At 45.2% G+C, this 27005-nt stretch overlaps 1 protein-coding gene across 2 annotated transcripts in view; it reads left to right on the forward strand.

Annotated features, from left to right (window-relative positions):
* A2M (alpha-2-macroglobulin) overlaps positions 1–25266 on the forward strand; it is a 30143-nt gene extending 4877 nt beyond the window's left edge. Inside the window, exons 6-36 of one of the 2 annotated variants that reach the window (XM_021533904.4) lie at positions 209–377; positions 1592–1676; positions 2501–2624; positions 4036–4150; positions 4390–4499; positions 4984–5142; positions 7149–7376; positions 7706–7769; positions 8252–8394; positions 8989–9138; positions 9800–9970; positions 10597–10747; positions 12438–12543; positions 12858–13086; positions 13333–13459; positions 14087–14208; positions 15489–15540; positions 16042–16125; positions 16508–16684; positions 17158–17242; positions 18426–18582; positions 18893–18967; positions 19243–19408; positions 20193–20416; positions 20777–20995; positions 21348–21475; positions 21825–21915; positions 23146–23214; positions 23614–23716; positions 24296–24337; positions 25093–25266. In XM_021533904.4, the coding sequence (XP_021389579.3) occupies positions 209–377; positions 1592–1676; positions 2501–2624; positions 4036–4150; positions 4390–4499; positions 4984–5142; positions 7149–7376; positions 7706–7769; positions 8252–8394; positions 8989–9138; positions 9800–9970; positions 10597–10747; positions 12438–12543; positions 12858–13086; positions 13333–13459; positions 14087–14208; positions 15489–15540; positions 16042–16125; positions 16508–16684; positions 17158–17242; positions 18426–18582; positions 18893–18967; positions 19243–19408; positions 20193–20416; positions 20777–20995; positions 21348–21475; positions 21825–21915; positions 23146–23214; positions 23614–23716; positions 24296–24337; positions 25093–25118 (3951 nt within the window). In that variant the 3' untranslated portion in view covers positions 25119–25266. Of the gene's footprint in view, positions 1–208; positions 378–1591; positions 1677–2500; positions 2625–4035; positions 4151–4389; positions 4500–4983; positions 5143–7148; positions 7377–7705; positions 7770–8251; positions 8395–8988; positions 9139–9799; positions 9971–10596; positions 10748–12437; positions 12544–12857; positions 13087–13332; positions 13460–14086; positions 14209–15488; positions 15541–16041; positions 16126–16507; positions 16685–17157; positions 17243–18425; positions 18583–18892; positions 18968–19242; positions 19409–20192; positions 20417–20776; positions 20996–21347; positions 21476–21824; positions 21916–23145; positions 23215–23613; positions 23717–24295; positions 24338–24471; positions 25013–25092 lie in introns of those variants that run through there. The other variant, XM_085573891.1, reaches the window with a different exon arrangement.
* The last annotated feature ends 1739 nt before the right edge of the window (positions 25267–27005 follow it).

Raw genomic sequence — 27005 nt, forward strand, 5'->3', positions numbered from 1 at the left:
TATATGGTAGCTACCATGTACCTGGGCCCAGGTTACAGCTCCTCTGTCATCCTGCTGTGTACTTCCCCCAAACCTCTGCTAGTGCCCTCCACTCCTGGCCTGCAGCCTCCAGAAACACAGGGGCTGTTCCTCCCTGCACTGCTTTTGCTAGATCTCGTTGCAGACTCCCATTTTTCTCACAATCTCCTTGTGGTCGCATTATCTGTAGGACCCAAAGAGAAATCGTCTGTACCAGTGGACAAACGCAGAGTTAGAGATGGGATTTATACAGCTGTTCTTCAACCTCACCTCTGAACCTACCCAAGGGACCTACACTGTGGTGGCACAGAAGGCCTCTGGGAAGAAAGTTCAGCATTCTTTCTCTGTGGAGGAGTATGGTAACTGTCACTGCAATTTTAAGTTCCTAACAGCTAGTCCCATGTGACATATAATCTAATTGAACAGTGCAGCAGATCTGATCAGGATGTCCAGCATCTCTGGAAATTTGTTTCTGTGTCCTTTCCTTCCCAAGAATCATCTCTTTAGGAGAAGACTGAAGGACTTGGGTGACCAATCTGCACTCCTCCCTAAGCCCCAGACCATGGAATGCAGCTCTTCAGTGCACACACCTCAGCAAGGCTCCTATCAGGAGGAGCAAAGTCCTTGGATCAGTCTGTGCTGACAGTCACAAGCCTTACCTCCTTTCTGAGGTGCTTTTAGGCCACAGCCTCATCTCCAGTTGGCTGCATACCTGTCAAATGTCACACCATAAGTCTGGGTCTAGGCTGGGGCAGTCTAGGCTGTAAATTAAGATCTTGCCTATTCTGTCCCACAAACTAAGACTGTAGCTTGTGTGATATTGTAGTGCCTTAACCTCCCTTCGGTGCTCTCACCTCTATAGCACTTACATCTGCTTGGCTGGAAAAATGGCATCCCAGTACACACCAGGGCATGATAACAGCCAGCATATCTTTCCATCCCAGCAAGTCAGCTGCAGCCCTTGTTACATGGTCTGGCATGACCTGGCTCATGCAGCAGAGATGTGTTCTGGTAGATAAGTCTTGAAGTGCTTTGATCTCTTCCAGTTGCAAGACTGTGCTCTGTTCTGTGCCCTGAATCCCCTCCTAGTTCTCCCAAGACAGTCACCATCCACTTCCCCTCCTGTAACTGCGTGTGGATGGGATGTCACCCTGTTCTGTGTCACTGGAGAACCCAGGGTGTCTTCCTGTTTTGAACATTGATAAGATCTGCATGCTCTGAAAATGCAGAGACCAGGCTGCAGTGTGTGTGTTTGTGGGAAACTTCTGCTGATTTATCTCTCTGTTTTACTGTATCTTACTGCTGTGGGACTGATAACACATGTGTTACCTATGAAGCTGCTGTATTTGAATAGCTGGCATAATAATCTTATCTTCTTACCTGGCACAATGCTTGGCTGAGGGGTTTTCAACAATTTCAGTGGGATGTGCAGGTGATAGAAGCCTCTAAAACCTGACTGTTTAGATGTAAAAGATTTTTAGGTAATTTGTAAGAACAGCCTCTGAGCACCTTCATGTGTCATTCTGATGTTATTCCCTACCACATAGACTCTTTTCCTTTGGTTCTGCTGCAGTGCTGCCAAAATTTGAAGTGACAGTGAAAATGCCCAAGGTGATCAGCATTCTCGATGAGGAGCTGAAGGTGACAGTTTGTGGACTGTGAGTGTCATTCTTTCAAGTTCTGTTTGGTTTCAGTGTTTTCTTGAGTTGCTGATGAAAGTTCAGTTGGGATGCTGAGAGATGAGACATTATTATATTTCTCAATCCTTTTGGGGTCCTGGGACCAAGCAGACTGTATCTGCTGTTAGACAAAAGACAACAGTTACTGTTTGATGCACATTGTGTGTAACATATAGAAACATATTTTTGATCTGTTGGTTTTTGGGGTTTTTTTTTTTTGGTTTTTTTTTTTTTTTTTTTTTTGAGAGAGAGTGTTTCTTGCATATTTTTTGAGTCATTGAGGATTTCTCACCAGCTATGGTGCTAGTAATGAGGTCTTTAGTTCAGTTTACCCAGGAATGATTTTTTAGCTGTATATTCTCTAGTTATTGTGGAGAGGAAACCCTAAGGGATGCAGCTTACCTCTTTCCTTTGGGCTACCTCACTGGATTCTGCTTTGCAGTGTTCCATACACCCTGTAGGGAGAGCCAAAGCTTGGGCTGAAGAGTGAGAGTAAAGACCCAGTGCTCATACATGCATACATACATACATGCATACATAAACCAGTTCTGTCACAATTGGGTGGTTGGGTAGATGCAACATGCTGCAACGTCTTCCAGGATGAGGGGGACTCGTGACAAAATCAGCATTAGCATATGGTACCAGATTCCTTTCTGCCTCTTATTTCCTATCATGACCCTGTATATCCTGGAGGCAGCTCTAGGGAAGACAGTTGGCATCAAAGGGGATGAGCCTGTAATGTTTCTACATCCCTCTTACATTCCTAATGTGTCTGTTTCCCTTTCAATCCTCCCTGCTTGTAGATACACATTTGGGAAGCCTGTTCCCGGCCTTGTGAACTTCCGTGTCTGCCGGAACTATGAATATACAGGCATTACCTGTTATGGTGAAGAGGCTAGAGCAGTCTGTGAGGAGTTCTCTGGACAGGTGAGTCAGGATTACCCTGGTGGGAAGGGTGATTGATGAAAGTGTTATTGAGCATGCCTTGTAGGCACAGGCTTGCTCTGAGTTCAAACTTAGTGTCAAAGTGTGCGGAGGCAATGGCACAGGTTGCCCAGGGGAGCTGTGGATGCCCCATTCCTGGATGTGTTCAAGGCCAGGCTGGATGGGGTTTTGAGCAGCCTGGTCTATTGGGAGATGGCCCTTCCTATGGCAGGGTGTTGGAACTTAGATGGCCTTTAAGCCCCATTCCAGCCAAAACCATTCTGTGACTGTTTCTTTGAAAATCCATGTATTTTAAGGAAGGCTGAAGGATGAGAGAAGATTGGGTGCAAGATGAAATGTGAAAGGTAAAAATAAAGGGGGAAGGTCTGAGCAGTAAGAGCAGGCCAGAATCTGATGGAGAATTAAGAGATGAAAGAAATAACAGCAAGGTCAGATGGACTGTAGAGACTGTAAGAGCAAAGATTGAAAAGCCATGAGCAATGAGAGCAGAGTAGGAGTTGGCTTACACTGCAGACAGTGTGTGGGGCCAGAAGCTGGTGTTAGAGGAAGGAAAGGAGCAGAAACCGGGAGAGAGGCTGATGCATTTTGAGCAAGAAGGAAAGAAATATGGGTTTAGCAGCAGTGGTTAAGACAGACAGAAAAAACACTTTTTCACCTTTTAACTGTCAAGAGTGAAATTTAAAGGTGTTTGGAGCACAGACAAGCACAACAATACTGGGTTAATTGACGGAAGTTGGTGTAATAGCAATTTTGGAAATATACCAGAAGAAAAAAGCATATAGAAGATGTTCTTGTGGCCCCTGGGCTCTGCTACAGCCTGAGCCACATGAGTCTACAGCTACCTTTTCCACTACTGTTGTTAGAAGTGTCAAAAGAAAATAAATACCGTGGTACTAACCTCTGTTGTAGGCATCTCTTCTGTGGAGACTGGCCTTGTACATGAGTTTGCTGAAGAGAGGTGGCAAGCTTTGAAAATACTTTTCCATACACAGGCTTTGGTTTATGTATCACTTGTATGGCTTACACATTTTAAGTAAGCAGCTTTATTTTCTAACGAGCCTGATGCCTGACAAGCATTTCTTATGTGGCACACATTGACTAATTCCCTATGCACTTGTAACAAGTGTTGACAGCTCCAAGTTTCATGAACATACACAAAAATTGTCTAGTTTGTAAACTTTTTTTTCTATAATCTTGCTGGAATATCTCAATATGCTTTTTGCCAAGTTATTTATGTCTTTTTCTAGTTTTTATAAAAACAACAGAGGTACATTATCTGTTAGATTATGGGCTTCTCTTTCAGTTCAGAAAAACATACAGTGATGCATCCATTAAGTTGAATAAGCATTGTATAAATGAGAATATAATGGTTTTGTTTGTTTTCCTCCAACAGACAGACATCTATGGCTGCATGTCTGAAGTGGTAAAGACCAAATTATTCCAGTTGAAGAGAAGTGGATATGGGAATAAGCTCCATGTAGAGGCTAAGATTAAAGAGGAGGATACAGGTATGGATCATTTGGATGAAAGAGCCATGTAATGGGCTCAGGAGAGACCAGCAGAGGGGCCTGCCCAGTAGGAATGAGGGATAGAAGCAGACTCTTGCTCTCCTGGAATCTTAGCATTTTCCTGTCTCTAGTCCAGGACCATGAAGAAAAGAGTTTGTCCAGCAAAGGAGGGTTGGCGTAGAGTAAAAGGAATTCTGGTCAGGCAGAGGCAAATTAGTTCTTCATGCTTCTTTCTGCAGGAGTGGAATTGACTGGAACAAGCTTCTCTGAAATCACAGCCACCATTAGCAGAGTCATATTTGAGCTTTCAGATACTTACTACAAGCGAGGAGTCCCCTTCTTTGGACAGGTAGGGAAACCATGAGAATGAAATGGCATGAGTGCCAGGCAATGATGCTACTGAACCTTTTGGGTTAGATGTATGCCCCAACTCTGCAAGGATGCTGGACCTCAGTGCTGCTAATCCCTATGGGTCTCCTTTCCCCTGAAGGCTCTCAAACTGGGGAACAGCAGCTGAGAACACAGCCTACATTCTGTCCTTGTGCTTCTGCCTCTCCAGGCCACTAAAATTCTCCTACAGTCACCTGCTTAATTGGAGGGCCCAGGTGTGTGAGTGCATGTCATTCTCTCTGACCCAGAGGCACAGATAAGAAGGAGGCATAGAAAAAGTATTCAGAAAGTTTGCAGCTGTCTCTGAAAGAGATACATGTAAAGTGCTGTTGAGGCTTCCTTGTCTGACATGGGCTCAACGTCTTTACCTTGGTGTTCTACCAGTCTTGTTCAGGTGGCAGCCAACCTTCTCCTTCTAAACTGAACTGGTTTTGCTCCTCCAGGTGAAACTAGTGGATGGGTCTAATGCTCCAATGGGCAATGAAACTGTGAGAATTTCTCTTCAAGGAGGAGAGGAACAGAGCTATACAACAAATGAAGAGGGCATTGCCGAGTTTGCCCTAAACACTTCCTCATTGTCCTTTGAAAATGTTGGAATTAGGGTAAGTCCTTTGGGCAGAGAAGATAATGAAACCCCCATAGGGCTGGAGGGGAAGCTCTAAAATTTCCGCTATATATGCAAAAGTAGTTTATTGTTCCTTATTGTTTGTGTGAATCTTGACACCAGTTTGGTGGAAGTAGTCATACAGCAGACTGAGGTTCTAGGTCACAATTGCACTTATCTTGTAAATATTTGATTTCTGCTTGGCAATTGCAATGCAGGGTTAGAAGGAACATGAAGAGATCATAATAGTCCATTTGCTCCAAGGGATCACCAGCCCTGTCTAGTCAAGTGTGGGTCTATTGCCCATCTGCACATCTCAGAGCTTAATTTAGCATTTCAAGTTTCTAAGTACAGCTCCTGTTTTTTTTTTTTTTGGGGGGGGGGATTTGTTTTTTTTGTTTGTTTGTTCATTTGTTTTTGCTTTATTTTGGTTTGTTGTGGAATTTGTTTGTCTGGGACAAACAGGTGCTGCTGAGCATCTTTTTGTTAGTGGGAAATGCCACTGGTTGTGTAATATGCATGTTTTGTAATATCACATCCTGGAGCAGAGGAGAATATTTGTGTCTAGAATTATATTTACTCTAGTCCCTACAATTCCCTTGTCACAGACTAAAACTATTAAAAATTTTCCAGAAGTTACTACTAGATAGCTGAAGTTTTCAGATTTTTGCAGGATAAAGAAAAAGCAAGAATTCCCAAGTAATGAGAAAGATAAAGAAAAAAGGACATGTGAGGCACATCAAATGCTGAAGCACCCTTCTAAATGTGAAAGATCTTTCCCTTGCTCTCATTTTTATGAGGACTTAACTCTCTCCTCCTAAACTTCTGTCCAGTTTGAGTTTTAAATTCTTAGTTGGAGATTGTCTTTCTTTTCTATAGCATTTGTAGCTTGATATTGGCATTGGTAATATCTGAACTGAACGGCACTATCCCTTATTGAGTCCCAATGATAAAGAAAGAAATGAAAATTGGCTTTTTTTTCTCTTTAGACTAACTAGAATATTAAAGAGGGCAAGGCATTAGTTTAAAAAGCCCTTAAAGTGACAGTGATAGTAAAGAAAAATATTATATGATTCAGCTTGTTTGACACTAATTCCAGCTTCTCTGGGAATGAGATCATTCCCAATGATTTGCTAAAGATACCACCATCCTGTCTTGCACTTTCCAAAATTTGTTTTTCTTAGTTTTTTTTTTTTTGTTTTTTTTTGTAGACATTCAAAAAATATCAAAGCTTTAATGTGAGAACCCCAGCCTTGCTTTGGGTTCTCATGTGGTGGTGAAATTCCTCCTCCAACCCGTGCTTCCAAAGAAAAACTCCGCAGGCTTAGCTGTTCGGTCTCAAGGCAGTTTATTGCTAGTTATCTAACAGATTATGTTCTTGGACTGCAGCTATTTGATCAGTGGCCTGGGTAGAGGCACACACACACACTGACATCCTCTCTATCTGCTGTCTTCTTCGTCTCTCTCTCCGCCCAGGGCTGCTGCTATCTTTTATAAGATATATTACGTATAACATGTTTACAATTATTCCCCAATACCTACTACCTACGTTGTCAAGTGTTTTTCTACTCTAAACCAATCTGTGAGTGCCAACATCACCAAGAACATGGAGGTAAGGAAGAAGAAGGAGGAAGAACAGGATCAGCCCACTTTCCTCCATCTTAGAACTTCTGACCCTCATGTACAAAGTGAAAACCCCCCTGTACAGTACTAAAAAAATTTCCCCTCTACTTCGTAATTACTTTTACTATACTATCTAACCTTTTGTGACTGCTCGTTCCACCTCCAAAGTTGGTAATTCATTCTATGGCTCAAACTCAAAATCACAGCTGTTTTTCAGTTGTCTGCCAGGGTCTAGAATGCTTCTGACCAAGGCCCGGAACCTCTAAAAATGTCTGAGAGACATTTTGAGTTCCCACACTTTAATATTAGGCAGTGAATTTTGGTCTCCAGTTTGGCCAAACTGTGTTTGAGGATCTATGTATGTATTTTCCCCTTTTCCAGGCAGTGCATAAAAGGAACATCTTCTGCTATGAACATTCCTGGGTTGTTCCATCTTACGGAGAACATTATCTCCAACTAAAGCGCTTTTACTCTCCGAGTAATAGCTTCCTCAAAATTGAGCCCAAGTCCAAGCCACTAAGCTGTGGCTCCTCCACAGAGATCCGGGTGCATTATATCCTTACTCCAGTGGCTATAGGAGACCAGAAGAAAATCACCTTTTACTACCTGGTAAGTTTGCACCTGCCATACAGTGAGGTTGTCACTGGCAATTATAGGGGGATTAGAAATAAAAAGCTGTGGTTTGTGGCAGCAGTCTTTAAACACTCGTAATCCTTCACATGTTCTTTAGAAACAAAAAGGATAGTCTGAGTTGGGAGTAAAAAAGTAAGGCTGTCCCTGTACCCTCTGGGTGAGTGCCATAATTCGGCTACAGGGAGGCAGAGAGCTGGGTGTGAGCTGTAGATGTAGAGCTCAATTGCTCTCTTTGCAGGGTCACTAACTTTCAGGTTTGGCTAATGCAAAACCACAATCACAACCAAGTTTCTCCTTCCATTCAGGTGATGGCCAAAGGAAACATTAAGCAAGGAGGCACTCACATTTTGGATTTGGACCAGGAAAGTGGTGAGTTCATCTCCCCCACCAAATTTTCACTCTTATGGAGGGCTAAGCAACTGTGGCAGACGTACATTCTGCTTCCATGTAAATGCAGGGATTGACATCTGCATGTCCTCTAATATCTGGGAAAAGTTTGACCTTTATTTTCTCTGCTTTTAGGCTTTTCACAGATTTGCTCTAATCCCTGTGCCACTTTCTTTCTCCTGACATTGCACTTTCTGGGGCTCCAGTGCTTCTCAGAGATACATTTGATAGTCTGTTTTTAGAAGCTGAAGCAAAATTCAGCATACTTATGCACTGGAAAACAGGCCTTTCCAGTCAGACAGGGAGACTTACACATTACTGTGAACAACAATTCATCCCACTTGGATGCCTGGAATTTCATAATGGCTAGGATCAATTCCAGCATAAAGTCAAGCCTAGAATTTTGGCTGCTCCAAGAGAAAGATTTTTGCACCTTAACTTTTTGCTATTGTTTTGTTTGCTAGACAATGGTGTCTTCTCAATACAGCTGAATGTACAAGCTGATATTGCTCCAGTGGCCCAAGTGCTTGTCTACACCACAGTCTCCAGCAAGGAGGTGATTGCTGATTCAGCCAAGTTCTACACAGAATTATGTTTCAACAATAAGGTAAGTGTCCACTTCCTGAGGGAGCAGCCACCAGACTGCAGTGTGTTCAAGCTCACTTATTTAGATTCAGCCTGGTTAAACAAATTTCTTTGTATACGCTAACACTGGACAAACAACATATCAATTTTGTAGGTAGCTTCACTGCTTACTGGTTTGTGCTAACCTGGAGGAGATCAACTGCTGGGAAAAAAGTGTTAATGGGCTAAACTGATAAAACCCCCTTTTGCAACTGGACAAAGCTGCTGATCCTGCAGATGGTCCTGGGTACAGTGACTGGTGCTTGTTCAAGGACATGCTCCACTGTCTGATCACATCTAACCCCTATGTGGGATTGCCTCATCACACTCACAATGACCACAAAACCCACAACCACCTTAAAAATTTTATGAGCAATTGTGATACTTGAAGTTGCCAAGAACTCTTGGTGCTGATTCCCCTGGCACTGCTGGAAGGGAGCAGGAGCCCAAAGGAAGTGTAGAGGGAAGTGTGCATGTATATGGGGACCTTGTCAAGTTAGAACAGAATGCTGATCAACTGGAAGGAAAAGTCCTGTGACAGTGGGCATCTGTGACATAGCTTTTCCTGTGGTTACAGGTGGACTTAAACTTCTCCCCTTCGGAAGGCCTGCCTTCCTCAGATGCTCACTTGCAGTTCCGAGCCTCCCCAAACTCCCTCTGCGCTGTACGTGCTGTAGACAAGAGTGTGCTCCTCATGAAGCCAGAAGCTGACCTGTCACCCACCTCTGTAAGTTCTTGCTCTCTGGAACAAGTTGGAGCCTGCTCAGAGCAAGAGCAGCCAGTGCTGGAGTGGAAACAGGGAACAGTCCCTCTTGGCAGAGCTGACACAGGAAGTGCCCCTGTGCTGCTTCTCATCTTCCTCCAGTGGGCAAAAAGATGAGAACTGGGCAGCAGTTGTTTCTTAGGGGTTTTGTGTGATTTTAGGGATGGCAATTAGAAAGCCCTTTTAAGGGGCCTGCTTGTCTTGGCCAGAGCCAAACGCTGTTGTGTGTTTGATGTAATTTTTCAGTTATTCACCTCATGCATAGATTAATTTTCTTGGGGTAGCATCTGGAAGTGTCAAAGAGTTTATATGACTTTTGCCAAGCATAAAATGATAGTCCCTGTGTAGGGACAAGTTATTACAGATGGTTTGACCAATGTAATTTTTTACATATTTGAGCCATAATAACCAGAGTAACATGCAGAGCATAAAAAAAAGAGGCAGTATCTCCAAATTTTGATCCCTTTTTTGATTCCCAAAGTCTTATTGCTCTCAGCACAGGGAGGACCATGGCAATGTGAATGTATGAGCTGGTGATGTGACTGGTGCTTGCATCCAACTCCCTCAGCTGTGTTTCATAGCAATGGACACTAAAATGCCAAATACTCTCTGTCTTTCTGCCAAGGTGTATGACTTACTTCCAGTGAAGGAATTCCATGGCTATGTCTATGATTCGAGCGCACCCTTGGAGGAGCCATTTTGGAATTGTGTGACTGTGGAGCCAATAGTTCGGGATGGGATCACCTATGTTCCAGTAATGGGGGCGAATGAAGAGGACACTTACAGTATCCTAAAGGTACAGCCCTCCTGGCCTGGCTAGGGAAGTGGAGTGGGAGAATGTTTGAGAATGCTTAAGCTTTCTGTGGCATCATGAAACTTAACAAGGGAAGGGTTTCTGCATCTGAATGATCTGACACTTCTTTTTATCCAGAGGCATATTCAGTGAGGGTCATAAGCTTTACTTGTCTTGTCAAATATGCTTCACGCTTGGCGGAAAAGGGATCAGTCTCAAAGTTTTCTTACAGGAAATGATTTGAGGTTGACTTGAAGTGAGGTTCTAATTGGAGGTAAATGATCCCATGCCATTATAGTTACCTTGAATAAATCAGTATATTCTTGAGCTCCATTGTAGCCACAGATATTTCATTCCAGAGGGAAAGCTTTATATTGACTTCCTGGCTAATCCTGACTCCTAGGTTGAAATTGGACTGGAATCAATGTCTTAGAAAAAGAGGAGATATATCCTTTGGTCTCTCTGAGCCAGTCAGGCACTCAGACCCAAGGACTGGGGGATCATCTCAAGGTCCAATCCACACACAGTAACAACTTCTCCATTTTGAGGCAGTAAAGTGCCAATCAAGTCTGCTGGGTAAACCTGAACAGGATTCAGAAATAAAAAAATGTTTGTTTTTTCTCCCATAGGAAATGGGTTTAAAGGTTTTCACAAATACCAACGTGAAGAAACCTTGGTTTTGTGGCTCGAGTAATCACATGTATGCAGCCCATCCATTGGCTGGCATGGGAGCACCCGCAGCCATGGCTGCACCACCCATGTATGCAATGAGGTCAAGTGGTAAGGGAACTTTGTTTTGTTATTGCTTCTGTTCTCAGCAGAGATCCTGTTTGTATTTTGGGGTGAATACTTAAACAAGAGCTGGGTTGTGAATTGGAACCTTGGAAGCACTCTGAGCCGATGGGTTCGCAGATTTCAGCTTCTGAATGGGTTGTGTAGGTCTACAGACAAGCTTTGGTAACTCCACATAAGAAATCAGCAGAACCAGACAGTGTTCAAAGACTGGCAGAGGAGAGGATATTATCCTGCTGATAAATTCACTGTTCATTAGGCTTTTACCAGTAGACTTCTGTTCCTACTATCGCTTAGAGAGTCTCAATACCGTTTTCAGGCTGTTCTCATTGACTCAACCAGTCTTATGTATGGTCAAAACCATGAAGTAGGTGACAAATTTTTCAGTGATGAGTTGGTAGACTTTGGGAGCTTAGCAGGGTAAGACATCTATGATAGAAGTCCAGTCTGAAATGGACCGATCCTATTATCCTATTTTTAAGGGCTATCTTAACTCTTATGCTGTAACAGGGCAAGAGAATTGGCCCTATTATCCTTCAGTCCCATATTAAGGAAAATATCTTAGAAATTTAAAGTTGTTCTAGCTCAACAGCTGATTCAGAGAGTGTTCATTTGGCACTAGAAACTGTGCTTTTGTATGTGTCCAGTTTGAAAACATTTTAAGCTTCTGACAGAAGTTGCTACGATGGAGGATAGATGCCTTTTAATTATTTTAAACTAAAATAAGCATCACTAAGAAGACCGAAATACCACAACAGAAAAACACAAGCAAGACACCTGCTGCTTTTGCCAGGATGTAATATAGTTCTAATAGCAGCTTTCACCCATCCCTGAGACTTTCCCAGACTCTGGAGATGCCTGTTGCACCATTAGTATGAATACTTGTTGGCTACTCAATTGTTGTCCAAATGCAGAAATTCAATTAACCAAAGTAAAGATAATGAAAATTAAAATTTCCTTAAGAGCTTTTCTTCTTTTTCTGCTTGGATGCATTTCTCTTTCTGTTTGTGAAAGCCAAGCAAACCAAGTCCCACCCATCCCATCTTTGTTTTCCAGCTATTGAAAAGTAAAACAAAATGTTTAAACAAATTTCATCCCAAGCACAGAATATTTCATTTGGAATAAATTTTGTATGTGAAAACTTTGTTTTCGTTGAAATAGCTCTTTTTATCCTTCCCATATTCCAGCTGCATGTTTTTATTTTGAGTATTTTCAGCCTAGTTCTTGAGGAGGCCATAGCTTTGACAGTAAGTTGGCACTCTGAGTCACAATGACCCTACAAAAACCAGTCAAACAGAGGTATGTTCCATTGCTGGCTGGCCTGATTAGGATGGAGAAGAACATCACATGAAGGCTGCACCTGAAAGAGAAAAGGCTGCTTGCATAGAAGGTCCTAAATAGGTTTTTGCTCTAAATACTTTTTTTTTTTAAGCTTATAAAGTGATGGCTTCCAAACTTTGAGGTCTGCTGGATACCAGCAAAAAATAATGAAAAGCTAGCTCTTGTTGCCATTAAGCCCCGACCCTGAAACTCCACTGCTGCTGATACCATACCCCAGTACAGCCACAAGCATCTGATTCTGATTGACACTTTATCAGACTGAAGCATGATGCTGATATAGGTTTTGCTTGTTTGGAATTATCAGGAGTTGATTTCTTTTTCATCTCACCACATTCAGAAATTCTGTCAGAGAGTTCTAACCAGTTAAGCACTCCTGAAGAGGTGACAGAGACAGTCCGAAAGTATTTCCCAGAAACCTGGATTTGGAGTTTAGTACCTATAAGGTGAGTACCTTGGGCTACCTCATTCCTTTTTAATAAAACTGGGTTTATAAGATGAAAACATGAATCCCAAAGTGTTTGTCCATCATTATTTGCAGAGACTATTTGGCAATCCTCTGTGATGAAATTACTTTCAGCCATTGTTAGGTTTGTCCAAAGAGTGGACTGGAAGATGTAGAGTGGTCCTACAGTAGCAAATGTACTGTGCCCCATTATTCACACAGCAAGCACTGTTCAGTCAGGCCAAAAGGGGTGCAGGTAGTCACCAAAATGCTGTAACATTTATCCCTCTGTCCTTGCTGTTTGTCCCTCACCAGCTCTGAAGGAAAAGCTGATCTAGAAGTGACCATCCCTGACACCATCACTGAGTGGAAAGCCAATGCATTCTGCACTTCAGCAGACACAGGCTTTGGCCTGTCCCCGACAGTGTCCCTCAGAGCCTTCCAGCCCTTCTTTGTCGAGCTCACCATGCCCTACTCTGTGGTGCGTGGGGAGTCCTTCATGCTGAAAGCCACTGTTTTCAACTACCTGCCTGCCTGCATCAGGGTAAGGGAGGTTTAAATCATTCTCTGTAGCTGTGTACCTTCTTGTGCACCCCTTACCTTCACCTAGTCTTCTTACCTTATCTCTCAGTAGCCCTAGACCCTTTGCCCCAGACTTTTTATTTCTCCTATACACTCCAAATGCAGAACCCACAACTCCAGTTCCCTCCTCCTTTGCTACTGAAGAAATTCCTAGCTCAGTTTCTCATGATCATCCTTTCTTAATTGCACCTCTCTCTACAACTGGCAGGTCAGTGTGACTCTGGCTCAGTCTACTCATTTCCTGGCTACTCTGGTGGGAAAGGAGAAAGAATCTCATTGTCTTTGTGAGAATGTGAGGAAAACCGTGGCTTGGCTGGTGACTCCCAAATCTCTAGGTAAAGGTCTCAGGGTGCTGAAAACTGCAGGAAGGGTTTCTTTGTGCTATTCTCCCTGTTCAGTATTGGATATTAGAGCAACATATATTCCTGGGAAGCACGTCAGTTGAGTGTGTCTGATCTGGGGGGCAAAGACTGATATTTGGGAGGAAAAGACTGGGGAATTAATAGATCCAAGTGTGTGTCTGACATCCCATGCAGTACCATCAAACCTGATAGCCCTTGGACAGCATCTCCTGAGGCCAGAGATACTGCTGGCCAGCAGAGATGTTCTGCCAGCTTCATTCCTCCCAGAGATTAGATGTCTTCCCCATGGGATCTTCACACTTTATTTTCACTCTTGGTGTGGTAGCAGCTGTGGTGTGCGTGGAGGGCTGAACAGCAGTGGGGTTGGTCACACTCAGCACTGTGGTGTCCTAGGTTCTGTGAAAGAATCTCCAAAATAGAGTCACCTTTCAATGACAGAACAGCTTGTGTAGAAAGCTTGGTTTCTGTGGGAAAGAAGCAGGGCCCAGCTGTGACAGAAATCTCCATCCATGAGCCTGCAAGGGGAAACTCCTGAAAGTAGCAGTGAATCCCGTTGCCCAGCTCTGCCTGGCAGGGCTGGCTGACCCCTGTTTCCTCCAGGGCAGGTGGAGTTCTCAGTGACCACTGAGGCCCTACAGAACCAGCAGCCCTGTGGGAACTACATTGTGGAGACCCCCGAGAAAGGGCGGAAGGACACGGTCATCAGACAGCTGCTGGTGGAGGTATGTGGGCCATGGGAAGGGAGGACTGAGCTTTCCTGTGGGCTTAAGCTTACACAGTGGTACAACTGGATGGATAATCTCATCTAGCTCCCTTTCTTGTTAAAGGTTGGACCAGATGATCTTTTGAGATGGCTTCTAACCTGGTCTGGTCTATGATTTTATGGCATTGCTATGAAGCATGGCAATATGATGGTTTTACATCATCTTTGTACTTCAACAGGGCTGCATAAAGACTTCAGCTTAATAATGTGCCTTGTGTCTCCTGGTGGAACTAGCTTTCCCTGTCTTCTGCTGTAACAGGACTCCTACTGCAATCCACCCTTCCCTTTAGTTCCCATCTATCACCTGCTATTTCAAGACACTGTCTTTACAGCCTCTCTCCTGACACACCCCCAGTAAATGTGCCAGTCAGCACATGCTGCCTCTCTGCCTCAGAGTGGCCAAGCAAACTGCCTCTTAAGCTGAGTGTTTTGCAATTACAGTTTGGTAACAAAGACTGGCACCAGGATGAAGGTGAGGGATTCACAAGCACCTATGGGAATTTGATGACTGTAGGGAAATCCCCTTAAAACTACACATGAAAACATGTTGAAATTTTACAGCTTACCCATTTCCTGTGGCAGGAATCATTGCTGATGTGTTGTGGAACTAAACGAAATACTATGTGGTAGTATTGGATAGCCTTTATAGGAAATTGTTATAGGAAACTTTATAGGAAATAGTTAATCATATATTTAGGGTGGTAATCTGTCAGTTAGGTTCTATATTCTGAGCTTTCCTCTGTATCATAAAACCCCCTAATATTTGCCCACTACATGCTATCAGTAGTGTCACCAGCTACTACAGTGTACTACATCCTCCCTTTCTATTGTTTACATACAGATTTTTTTTTTCACTAAAGCATCTGCAGCATTACAATAAATAGCACAGCAGACTTGTTTTCAGCACAGCCCTCTGTAATGCTGCAGTTCCTTTGTCACAAGGATGTTAGGTGACTCTCATTAACAACTATTGGAGTTGCAGGTCATCCTTTTGATGGTCCTGCAGTATTCTCCTCTCTTTCCTGTCCTTCCTCCACATACAACACTAGTCATTTAGGACCACATTTCTTTTATTTGCTTAAATTATTTCAGAGCTCTGTATTTCAGGGAATGCTTGTGACTGCCTCTTCTTCTTCAGTTCCCCCACTTTTCTTTTGACATATCCCTCTGTCCTTGTGAGAATTCCTGTCTGTATTCCCTGTCTCACTAATTTCTCACCTCTCTTGTTTTCCATCCAAGCCTGAAGGAGTTGAGAAGGAAACAACTCAGAATTCTGTGCTCTGTGTAAAAGGTAAAGCCCACTTTTTGCACACTCGCTATTTGTTCCTGTGTGGTTTGATGGGTGGGATGTGGAGGCCTTCCTCTATAATATTCCATGTAGTCTGACGTTTTTGGGTAGTCAAAACATGCCCCATTGGTAGGGATTTTGAGACATAAGACGGAAGAAACGCCTAAAGACTTGACCATCCTGCCTAAGCATCAGGGTATGAGCTAGGACAGATTTAGCATGGATGTTTGCATCCCTGCTCTCTTTAGTTTCTGGCACTGGAGTTACAAGTCCTCTTGTTTTCTTGCACACTCAGAAGGAAGTTGTAGACATGTGATCTGCAGTGTCTAGAAGTGGCTGGGAGAGGTTTCATGCAGAGATTGTGTTACAGCCAGGGAAATATGAAGTAACTGAAATCAGAGCATGTCTAATAGGAAATCAGTTGTTGAACTGAGACCTCCTCCCCTTTCATTAGCCATTTCTTGGAACTGCACTGAAGCTGTCTGGGCCTTGTTTCTTTCTCAGGAGTCCCTGTGAAAGAAGAGTTTTCCCTGTTGCTGCCTGAAGATGTGGTACAAGACTCAAGCAGAGCATATTTCTCAGTGCTGGGTCAGTTAACAGGCTGACATGTGCTGTTTCTGACTCCTTGTGTTGACCTCCTACCTCACAGCTTTTTCTCTTGATTTCCAGCACAGCTCATTCTTGTCTTTAATCTTTTCTGTCCTGAGCACTTTCCTTTCTGTTCGTGATATTTTTTTCCCTTTCTGCAAGCCTTTTTTTCTCAGTCTTCTCACAATGTCCTAACCTTTCTCTCATTTCCCTTTTTTCTTTTTCTCTGCTGCTCTATGTTTTGTTCCAGAATCTTTATCAAGCCATATTATCTTTCCTTCTTCTCTGATATCTCCTGCATCTGTCATTCTGTAGCTTCCTCTGATTCTGATAGCCCACCCTAAATATTGTTAGCATCCCTCTGGTATCTCCTGTTCCTCAGGTGACATCATGGGCACTGCCATGCAGAACCTGCACCAGCTCCTCCAGATGCCCTTTGGCTGTGGGGAGCAGAACATGGTCCTGTTTGCACCCAACATCTACGTCCTGGACTATCTGAACAAGACAGCGCAGTTGAGTGAGGAGATCAAATCCAAGGCCACTGGATACTTAGTGAGCGGTGAGCTGAGACATGGATTTTGCTTCTGCTTTGGCTTTTTTCTAGATGCTGCCTGGGGTGGGTCTGTCAAATGCTGGCCAGAGAGGTCTTCTCTCATACACAGATGGTCTCTGCTGTATGCTTGAGGGGGGCCCTTTGCTGCTTTTTTCTTTATTATTTTGTGTTGCTTAAGCATTACTGTACCTGATCATTGCAAGCACTTTTCTCGTGGGGTGGCAATGCAGTACAGCGTTGTCACTGCTGCAATGACTCATTCATTGTCATTTATAGGTCCTGCCATCCTTCTGAAGAAAGGCAGGTGTTGTTTTTCCTTGTTCATGGAGTTGGAGATGTACCAGCACTTCATATTGGTTAGATGAGGACTGACCTATGCCTCTCCCATTTGCTTTTGCTGATGGAGCCATTTTTCTATTTCCCCATCCCTCAGCAGACTCTTTCATTTATCTGAATCTTGCCTTATCTTTCCATTGCAGGTTATCAGAGGCAGCTGAATTACAAGCACCAAGATGGCTCCTACAGTACCTTTGGACAACGTTATGGCCAGCCAGGGAATACCTGGTGAGATTTCAATGCCACCTATGTCTCTCCAATATGCTTCTCTTTCTCACCCACACACTTATGATAAATACTGCCTGACGGTAAATAGGAAATGCTGTTGCACTCCAGCAGGCTTTCCAGAGACAGTGTGGTCCCTATGCTGCCTCCTTCTTAATAAATAGGCTACACCAGCCAGCTTATAGCTGAAGGGCTTCCTCCCACCAGCAGCTCTGAGGACCATTACAGACAAAAAGGAAATAGAGACAAGCTGGGGAAGACGGGAGCAGGGATTTAACACCCTGACTAAAGAAGGCTCAAAAGTTGCAATGACAGTTCTTCTAGACTAACATCTGCTGAGAAGTCTGCTGGAAAACATGGTTCCATATGGAAACATATGAGGAAACACAAGTGGAAAGGTTGATAATCCAAGAGCAGTGCTGAAGGTTTTTTTTTTTTTTCATGTGTTTGTATGCTACTAAGCAAAGACAGGCTGGAGGAGTATGTGTGTTGCCATTTTGACTTATTCAAAAATTTTGACTTGCTCTTGTAAATCATTGTCATATGTTTTCAATTTTAAGTAAGGATAATAATGGAAGAACTCATCACCCTCAGTTTGCTTTTAATTTCTGAAATGGTAATTGGCTTTTGACAGCATGTTGGCTTCTTACTACATGCCTGCTTCTTTTCCATAGCTGCTTACAACAGCTCTTAACAAAAACTATTTTAATATGTTCTGCTTTACTTTAAAATTCTGTGGGAGTTCTGGGAAACCCAGGAAGCATGAATTTATATTTTAAGAGTTCTACCAGCAGACCATGAGCTCACAGAAATTTAATTATTCTTCCTTGTAATTGTGAGTACTTCTGTACTCATGCATATTTAGCTAATTGGTATGCAATTACTGATATTTTTCAAAGATCTTTTTTCAAAGACAGATCAACAATGATTGTCCTTCAAAGTGTAGCCTCAACACAAAGAGATCACAGGGTTTTTTGAGCCAAATGAGAGACAAAAATGCGAGACCAATATCCAAGTGGAAAGCAATTTTTTGACAGAACAGGATGTAATATACATATGGTCTGACTAATTGGCCCAAAGTTTCCCAGCCCTCTTGCATGTTTCCAGATAGATGATGTGCACATGGGCCCTCTCAACTGAGATGGGAAACAGGCCTGCTCAGGCCCTTTCTTTTTCTCCCTTTCAGGCTCACAGCCTTTGTCCTCAAGTCCTTTGCACAGGCCCGGCATCACATCTTCATAGAGGAGAAGCACATCCAGGATGCTTTGCATTGGCTGTCTTACAAACAGAAGGAGAATGGCTGTTTCCAGAGTTCTGGGACGCTCCTGAACAATGCCATGAAGGTAACAAGTCAGCTGGGTTGTTTCTTGTGAGGCTAGAACTTAGCCATGAGTGAGATGAGCTTCTTGAGGCCAGTTGAGCTTCTTGAGCACATAGGGAGATGGGATATTCCCATACCAATGGCAAATACTGGGGAGGGAGTCACGCACCCTTCTGCACTTGTTGGTGATACCTTCACATCAGCTGCAAGAAGAAAGAGGCAAGCTAAAGGATGGCAATGCAAGATAGTGCATTGCTCCTACTGGAGTGGGAGAAAAAATTGAAGATATGAAGGTGGGTGGGGTCAGCATCTACCTTTGTGTTTCCCTGCAGGGTGGAGTGGACAACGAGGCCACGCTGACAGCCTACATCACTATCGCGTTGCTGGAGATTCCACTGCCTGTGACTGTATGTGTCTGCATCCTAACTTGAGCCAGTTGTGCTGTGTCAGTCAACACAGTATTGACCAGAATTTGCTCCAGATTGGAAAAACGACTTGGTTGTTGAGCCCTGTGATACAAGAACTGTCATATTTGTTACATCTGGCAGACATTGTACCCTACTTGCTTCTAGACCTCCTTCCAGCAGTCCCCTCCTGAAAGTTCAGTAGGATGATGTGATTTCAGTAAGGCAAAAGACTTCTTTCTCCTCACCCTTCTAATCAAGTCTCTCTCTCCTTCCAGCACTCAGTGGTGCGGAATGCTCTGTTCTGCCTGGAAACAGCAGCAAATCAGAAAGAAAACCATGTGTACACCAAGGCACTGCTGGCATACGCCTTTGCCCTGGCAGGGAACAGGGAGAAGCGGAAGGCATTGCTTGACTCACTTGAAAAGGAAGCTGTGAGAAAAGGTGAGTGTTCCTGGTGAGCCTGACACCTTCCCTTGCTAGAATGGCTTTTGTTGGTGGGGCAGTGGCTGCAGGCCCTGGCCTCTGTGGGTAGGGAGAGGTGGAGGGAGAGGATAGACTTGTGCAAAGGGATTACTTTTCTGAGAAGTCCCTCTCAGGGCCCAGTCCTTCTTCTCTGCTCCCAGGGAGCTCACCAGGAAGCACCAGGCACCATGCCTTGGTGCTGAGCTCCTGGGTGGCTCTGCTCCCATCTCTCCTCAGCCAGCTCCTCTTGCCACACCAGGCACTGCTTAGCAAAGGCTTAGTGATGCCCAGGGATATTCCTTCCTTGCTTCCAGGGCATGGGCTCAACACAGAACAAAGGTGACCTTGCACAGCACAAGGCATGTCAGTCAGAGAAGAGATGGGTGTGCTGAGAGAGAAAATGAGCATACAGGGCATTTTGGAGGCTGCAGCACAAGTTCTGAGTCATCAGGGGAAATCCTGAAATCACTTGGGACTAACCTGGCTAAGTCAGGATGGACAGTGGGTTTGGCCAAGCAGTGGACTGTAGCCCATGAATGTGAACGTGGAGGACAAAGTGGTGTCTAGGCCTGAGGCTCAGCATTCTCACACTCATTGTAAACCTGCAAAATGTGTAAACCTGACCCTTCCCAATTAGCCCTGCATGTCAGACCCATCCTGGAGGCTCTGTCCTCCCAGCTGGATCAGGCAGCAGGTCAGGAAGTCCCTTGCAAGATTTACTAGTAACAGCTGCCTGTTGTCTCTCTCCCTGCCTTCTGTGAAGATGGCTCTGTGCACTGGCAGCGGCCAGGGAAGGAGCCCGAGGCTGATCTCCCGTTCCATCGCTACCGAGCTCCCTCTGCGGAAGTGGAGATGACGGCCTACGTGCTCCTGGCTCACCTCTCCTCGCAGCCAGCCCCTGCCCAGGAGGAGCTGGCATTTGCATCCCTTATTGCTAAGTGGATCAGCAGCCAGCAGAATCCCAATGGAGGCTTCTCCTCTACCCAGGTGAGCTGCTTCCCTCTGGCCACCTCACACATCCAGGTCAGAAGACAGGAATTGTTGGAGAGCCAGGAGGGAGCACAGGAAGTTTGGTCAGGAAGGTGGGAACTGTAGCCCTGCAACAGATCCATGCAGTGCCTCCCATGGTTGCCAAGTTCCTGAGAGGCTACAGACAAATCTGTCAGGGAGTGCCCCTGGCAAGGGAAATATGCTGAAACTGCTCTTTCCCTGTGTCTTTTCTCCTCAACACTGGAGTAAGTGAGGATGGAGGGGAGCCAGCTGGCAGAAAGGGCAGGCTGTAGGAGGACAGGCTGTGGCGAGGCTAATTGCATCCCCTGCTGGGATGCTGAGACTCCTCTCTTTCAGGACACAGTGGTGGCTCTCCAAGCCTTGTCCCTGTATGGAGCTGCCACCTATGCCAGGAGCGGGGCAGCTTCCAAAGTGGCTCTGAGATCTGGAGGGGACTTCCAGCAAGACTTCCAAGTGGATCCCAGCAACCGGCTGCTGCTCCAGCGCCTGCCCCTTCCCCAGGTGCCAGGGGAGTACAGCGTGGAGGTGTCTGGTGAAGGATGCGTCTACCTGCAGGTGAGGGTGATGGGGACAGCTGGCAGCTGGGAGGGGAGCCCCTGGCCAGGCTGGAGAGGATGGAATCATAGGATCATCCAGGCTGGAAAGAGCCTGAGATCATCGAGTCCTTCTATTGAAGTAGAGGAGAGGAAAGAACAGGAGAGAGGAGAGAAGCGGATGGCTGTGGATAAGGGGAAGAGGATAAAAAGAGTAGAGGAATGTGGAAGAGAGAGGGGAGAGTAGGTGGCAAGGGAAGGCTGTGCAGGGTGGAGGAGCTGTGAGAAGTGGGGGGCTGGATGTGAGAGGATCCCCTTTCTCCCACGCTGAGCATGCACACCCACGCTCACACAGAGCTGCTGCTGTCCCCTAGACAAGCCTGAGGTACAACGTGCAGCCCACGCAGGAGGAGGAGCCCTTCATGCTTCATGTGCACACAGTCCCAGAGGCGTGTGTGGACTCCAAGGCTCACAAGGTCTTTGACATTGGCATCAATGTCAGGTGAGTCTGCGTTTCGGTCTGAGCTTTCCTCTGGAGCCTTGGGAGCTGGGGGACATCTGGTTGTTCCCAGGGTGAGGCAGTCTGAGAGTGCAGCACATTCCAAGGATGCTGGGCAGGAAGCAGCTGTTCTGTGAGGAGAAGCTCTGGAGGAAGAACTTGTCCTGCTGTGTGGGCAGCCCAGGGCTGGGCTCATAGGAGGCTGTGTGGATGACTAGGAGAACCTGGGACAGCTGGAGAAGAAGGTGCTGGACTGCTAGGACTTAGTGGGGTGCCAAGTGTTATGGAAAAGTTGGAAGTGTGCCCAGCTCTGAGCTGATGTGCACTGGATCTTTGTTGCTTGGTTTCTCAGTTACACAGGGCAGCGCAATGTCTCCAACATGGTGATTGTTGATGTGAAGATGCTGTCAGGATTTGTCCCCTTGAAGTCCTCTGTGAGGAAGGTAGGAGCCTGTTTGTCATACAAGCAACACTGAATCACAGAGTCATTAAGATTGGAAAAGATCTCCATATGCAACCTTCCACCGAATATCACCATACTATTTATTATTATATCACAAAGTGCCTCATGTACGTGTTTCAAAATTATTCCAGGAATAGTGACTTCACCAGTTTCCCACAAAGCCTGTTCCAATGTTTTATCCCTCTTTAAGTGAAGCAATTTCTCCTTATATCTAACACAAATCTCCCCTGCCACAACTTGAGGACATTTCCTCTTGTTCCTATACTATTTGCCTGGGAGGAGAGACTGTTGCTCGCTGTGCTGCAACCTCCTTCTAGGGAGTTGTAGAGAGCAATAAGGTTCCCTCAAGCCTCCTTTTCTTCGGACTAAACAATATCAGTACCCTCAGCCGCTCCATAAGACTTATATTCCAGTCACTTTTCCAGGATCATTGTGTTTCTTTAGAGTTTCTCTAGGGTCTGAAGTGAGGGGTCAAAAACTGAGTGCAGAATTCAACGTGCAACATCACCAGTGCTAAATAGAAAGAGAAAATATCTACTTTCTTATATTCAAGATGCCTTTCAAATGTCTGTAGCAAATGACAGAGCTTCAGCTTGATTTTGTCACTGTCATTTGCACATTTAACATGTACCATATTCTCTTTTCATACATGGCTTAAGGCCAGCACAAGGAGAGAAGATGTGATCAGTCTGATGAAAAATAGGATAAGTAATTTTTTCTTTAGACTGATGATGGGCACTTTTATTTTCACAGTGTCCCAACAGCTCCCCATAAACATTGTCTGTGCATAGTACAATCAAAAATCGTGTTGTTGACTTTTTCACTTTGCTGATCTAAAAACATAACATCATGACTCTAGGTGTTGGGTAACTGTTTGAGATGCTGATTAGGTGCACAAACTGGAAAATAAAGGTGGTGCAAAACTAGCAAGCCAGAAGGAACATCTTTTAATTTAATCATTCTGTCACTGTGTTTGATCCAGTGCTGAAGCTCTTCTGGAGCCACATTGTACTTCTTCAGCCAGCCTGGTGAAGGGAGGGCTGGAGACCATGATACTTGTGTGGCACACCCAGGTGGCAGTTCTGTGCTGCTGGCTTAGTTCCCTGAGTACTGCAGTATTTCATGCAGAGTACATCCCACACACGGGGCTGTGCAAGGGGCACAGGGAGACCACCTTCAATGCAGTAAAATCTTGGTCTTGTTTCTTCAGCTGGAAGTCCACCCTATTATTGAGCGCACAGAGCTGAATACCAACCATGTCCTACTATACCTGGAAAAGGTGAGGATGAGGCAGAAACACATGCATTGGTAATTTTGGCGGCATAGAGCAAAAATCTGGGATTCAAAACTACCGTGGCTCTGCTAAGAATGGGACCGAATATTTTACTGTCTTTTTCTGACTACAAACTCTTAAGGTTTTAGACTTAATGCTACTTCTATCCCAGCCCACAGCCAGCATTCCCTCCACCCTATGTACAGATTTCCCAACAAGCAGAGCCTCCCCGAGGGTGGGGAATGGTCCTAGGGTTTGCCCCTGCCCCTCAGCCAGCCCTACAGCCCTGTGTCCCCCCAGAGTGGGTGGCCAGGGAGAGTGTGTGAGCTGGGGTTCAGCACAGAGGCACAGGGGAGCCCCTGCAGTGCAGAGCCCCCCTGAGCCTCTCCTGCTTCCCTTCCCCAGCTGGGCAGGGAGACCCTCAGCTTCTCCTTCACCGTGGAGAGGGACATCCCTGTGCGGGGCCTGAAGCCAGCCCAGGTGAAGGTCTATGACTACTACGAGACAGGTGAGTGCCAGTAGTGCCCGTGGGAGAGAGGCTGGGCAGGGGGACACACGGAGGGGCACAGGAGCTCTGGGGACTCGCAGCTGCCCCAGGCAGGCACTGCCACCCCAGCCCTGCCCTGAGCTCTGGGGGTGCAGAGGGACTGGGGTAGAGCCATGGATGCTGGGGGTCCTGTGTTCATTTCTGGCCCTGCAGTGTGGCCGTGCCTGTGCTTCCAGGCAGACCTGCTGCTCTGTGAGCCTCTGCTGTCCTGGCTGCTGTGCCAGGGTGGCAGTGACAGAGCTGTTTGTCCCCACCTCAGTCCAGTGTGCTGGGAGGAGGTGTCTGAGCAGCCCCTGGCTACACCAGGGTGGAGACCTGCTGGAGCTGCCTGTGCAGGTGGCTCTGCCTTGCTGCCACTGCCCCCAGGCAGGGCTGGGACTGGGGCTGCCTCCATCCCAACTGGGATCTCTGGGGGAAACTGGGGATAGAGGCACCAGCCTGCTCTGAGGGTCTGGGAAAAGCATCTCTGTGGCACACATCACTCTGCTAGCAGTGCCAGGGGTCATGAGAGTTCATTCTCCCTTCCCTTCTCTTTTCCAGATGAGTTTGCCATACAGGAATACAGTGCTCCCTGTACCTCAGGTAGGTGCAAACAAAAAACTGAGATGCTCCAGCAGGGAGTGTTGCAGGTTGTCTTGAACTAGAGTCTTTCTTGTTTCCTTGTGTTTCCTTGGCCTGTGTCTACTCTCAACATTTCTCCACTGGGCCTACTGCAGTCCCCATATCAGTACAGAAAAAAGCAATGCTGCCACCCAGCTTCCTCTGTAAGATCAGATACAGCTTTAATTTTCCTTATTTGCATATAGCAACCTCAGTATTACTGCCTTTGTTTGTACAGTGGCAATTGCCTTTTCCTGTGTTAGCATCAATTTATGCAAATAAGATTCAAGTCTCCCTTTGGATGGAGCATCGCACTCAGCCTTTTAGGGCCACATCTGCTATGCTGCAGACACTGAAAGGTACTGAGGAATTGTCTCCCAGATAACTTGGTGAAATGTTGATGTTACTCACATCTCTTTATCAAGGACCTTTCAAACTCTTCTCATGTTAATTTTGCTTTCCCATGAGAAATGCATATGCTGAGAGATAATGTGTGTTTGGATAACTCATGTATTTCCAGGACAAATCTGCCTCCCTTCTCTGTAGCATAGATATTTTGAATGTGTCCAGTCATTCCCATTCTGTAATCTGTCTGCAACTGGGCATTTTTAGGTGAAGAAGTTTCTCATAGTTTAACTGGCTTGAACTCACATAGCCACCAGAACACAGCAATATCCAGGACTCTGGATATCACTCACCAAAAAAATTATCTCACTTTGTCCTTTTCCCACCTCCAGACGAGGCTGAACAAGGAAATTACTGAAGAATGCATCTTGTTGGAACCTTGTTGTATCAGCTCATGTGTCTCTGCCCCTAGAAGATCTTGTTAAGGGAGAGGTATTGAAATGTTAGAGGACACCTCAAACGCAAAAAAGAATCAACACTATAAATAAATTAATTCTTGTTTCTCATCGGATGTCTCTGACCTTGTTTTCTGTTACTGTTACACTTGTCTCTCTTCCTATCCATGTCATGGCCTGAGATTTCAATCCAGAGCCATCCATGGCAAGGTGGTGTTTGGGACCTCCTCAGGAATACCAGAAGGCAGACAGCTTTTGGGAGATTGTGAGCTGGGAGATTTTTCTCCATACCTGCCAGTTCTCTAAGGAGAGAGGACATCATATCTCACCCATTATGCACTGGAAGTTTGTCCCTCTGCCTTTACAGAAGGTGTTTTCTGCAAGGTGATCCTTGGACAAACCTCTGATCACATATTGCCTTTGATTGCACTGTGAAATCACTGCTGTGATGTTCAAGGACGCTGTCCTTGATGTTCAAGAACCTGTCCAATCTGATCTTTTGCAGCAGCCCAGATAGAAGTGAAGACCTGTGGACTTTCCCATTCTATCAGGGTCTGCTTGTTTCTAAGCAGCTAAAGTGAAATCAGAGACGGACTGGGAGGGGCTGACCTTTAGAGTGTCATTCATATAATTTTTTAGGTTGGACAAGGCTTTAAGGTCAAATCCTACTATTAACCCAGCATTGCTCAGTCCACTGCTAAACCATGTAGGGTTGCATGGGGTTCTTGTGTACACAGGACAAGTGTAGGACCCAGCACTTGGCCTCACACCACTGGCCTTGACCCATGGATCCAACCTGTTCAGATCCCTCTGCAGAGCCCTCCTGCCCTCCAGCAGATCCACACTCCCACCCAGCTTGGTGTTTCCTTCAAACTAACTGAGGGTGCACTTGATCCCCTCAGGTCATTGATAATTAAGCAGGAGTGGCCCCAACACTGAGCCCTGGGGTACCCTGCTGGTGACCAGCTGGATGTAACTCCATTCACCACCTCTCCCTGGGCCTGGCTGTCCAGACAGTTTTGTAGCCAGCAAACAGAGCACCTGTCCAAGCCATGGGCAGTCAATTTCTCCAGAATTCCATGGGAAGTGGCATCAAAGACTTTACTGAAGTCTGGGTAGCCTACATCCATGTTCTTTTCCTTATCCATGGAGTGGTTCACCTTGTCATAGAATGAGATCAGACTGATCAAGCAGGACTTGCCTTTCCTAAACCTCTGCTGGCAGGATCTCATCACCTAGTTCTCCTGTATGTGACACATGATGGCAGTCAAGATAATCTTAGGCAAAAATTCAACGAAGAACCACTTTGAAAATTCAACCAAAAACCCCTTGCATTTTTCATAAAAACTTTATCATCTTACCCTCAGTGGAGGTTCACAGATCTCCTCTGGGTTGTCTGATTAATTTTTAATACCTTTTTTTCTCCTTGACAACTAGGCTTGCAATGCTTCTGCAGATTTCAATAGGCAGGACCTGGATTCACATCTCATCATTTGAGCTAAATATTTTTCATGTACATTTTCCAAATGGCTGTATTTGCTGTATAATGGTCTAAATGTCTGACAGGGATGCAGAGGCAGTCAGCCTCAGTTCAGGAGGTCACATGGCACCATGTGTGTTTTACTTACAAGTTTCTACATGCAGAGGTGCCTTTCACCCTGGCAATGTAAGCTTAAGCAAATACACCTATAGGAGTCCCACTTGTAGCTTATTTCACAAATACAGACCCTCCTTTCTCTGGAAAAACAATTGCCTCAGGGTAGAAAAAATGAATGGCTATATTATTTCTAATTCAAACCAAAATGCAATTTAGCTGTATTAGAAATTTTGCTCAGCTGTCACTGAAGCTG

Source organism: Lonchura striata, chromosome 1 (assembly GCF_050655825.1).
Source record: "Lonchura striata isolate lonStrDom1 chromosome 1, ASM5065582v1, whole genome shotgun sequence".
Classification (NCBI taxonomy): domain Eukaryota; kingdom Metazoa; phylum Chordata; class Aves; order Passeriformes; family Estrildidae; genus Lonchura; species Lonchura striata.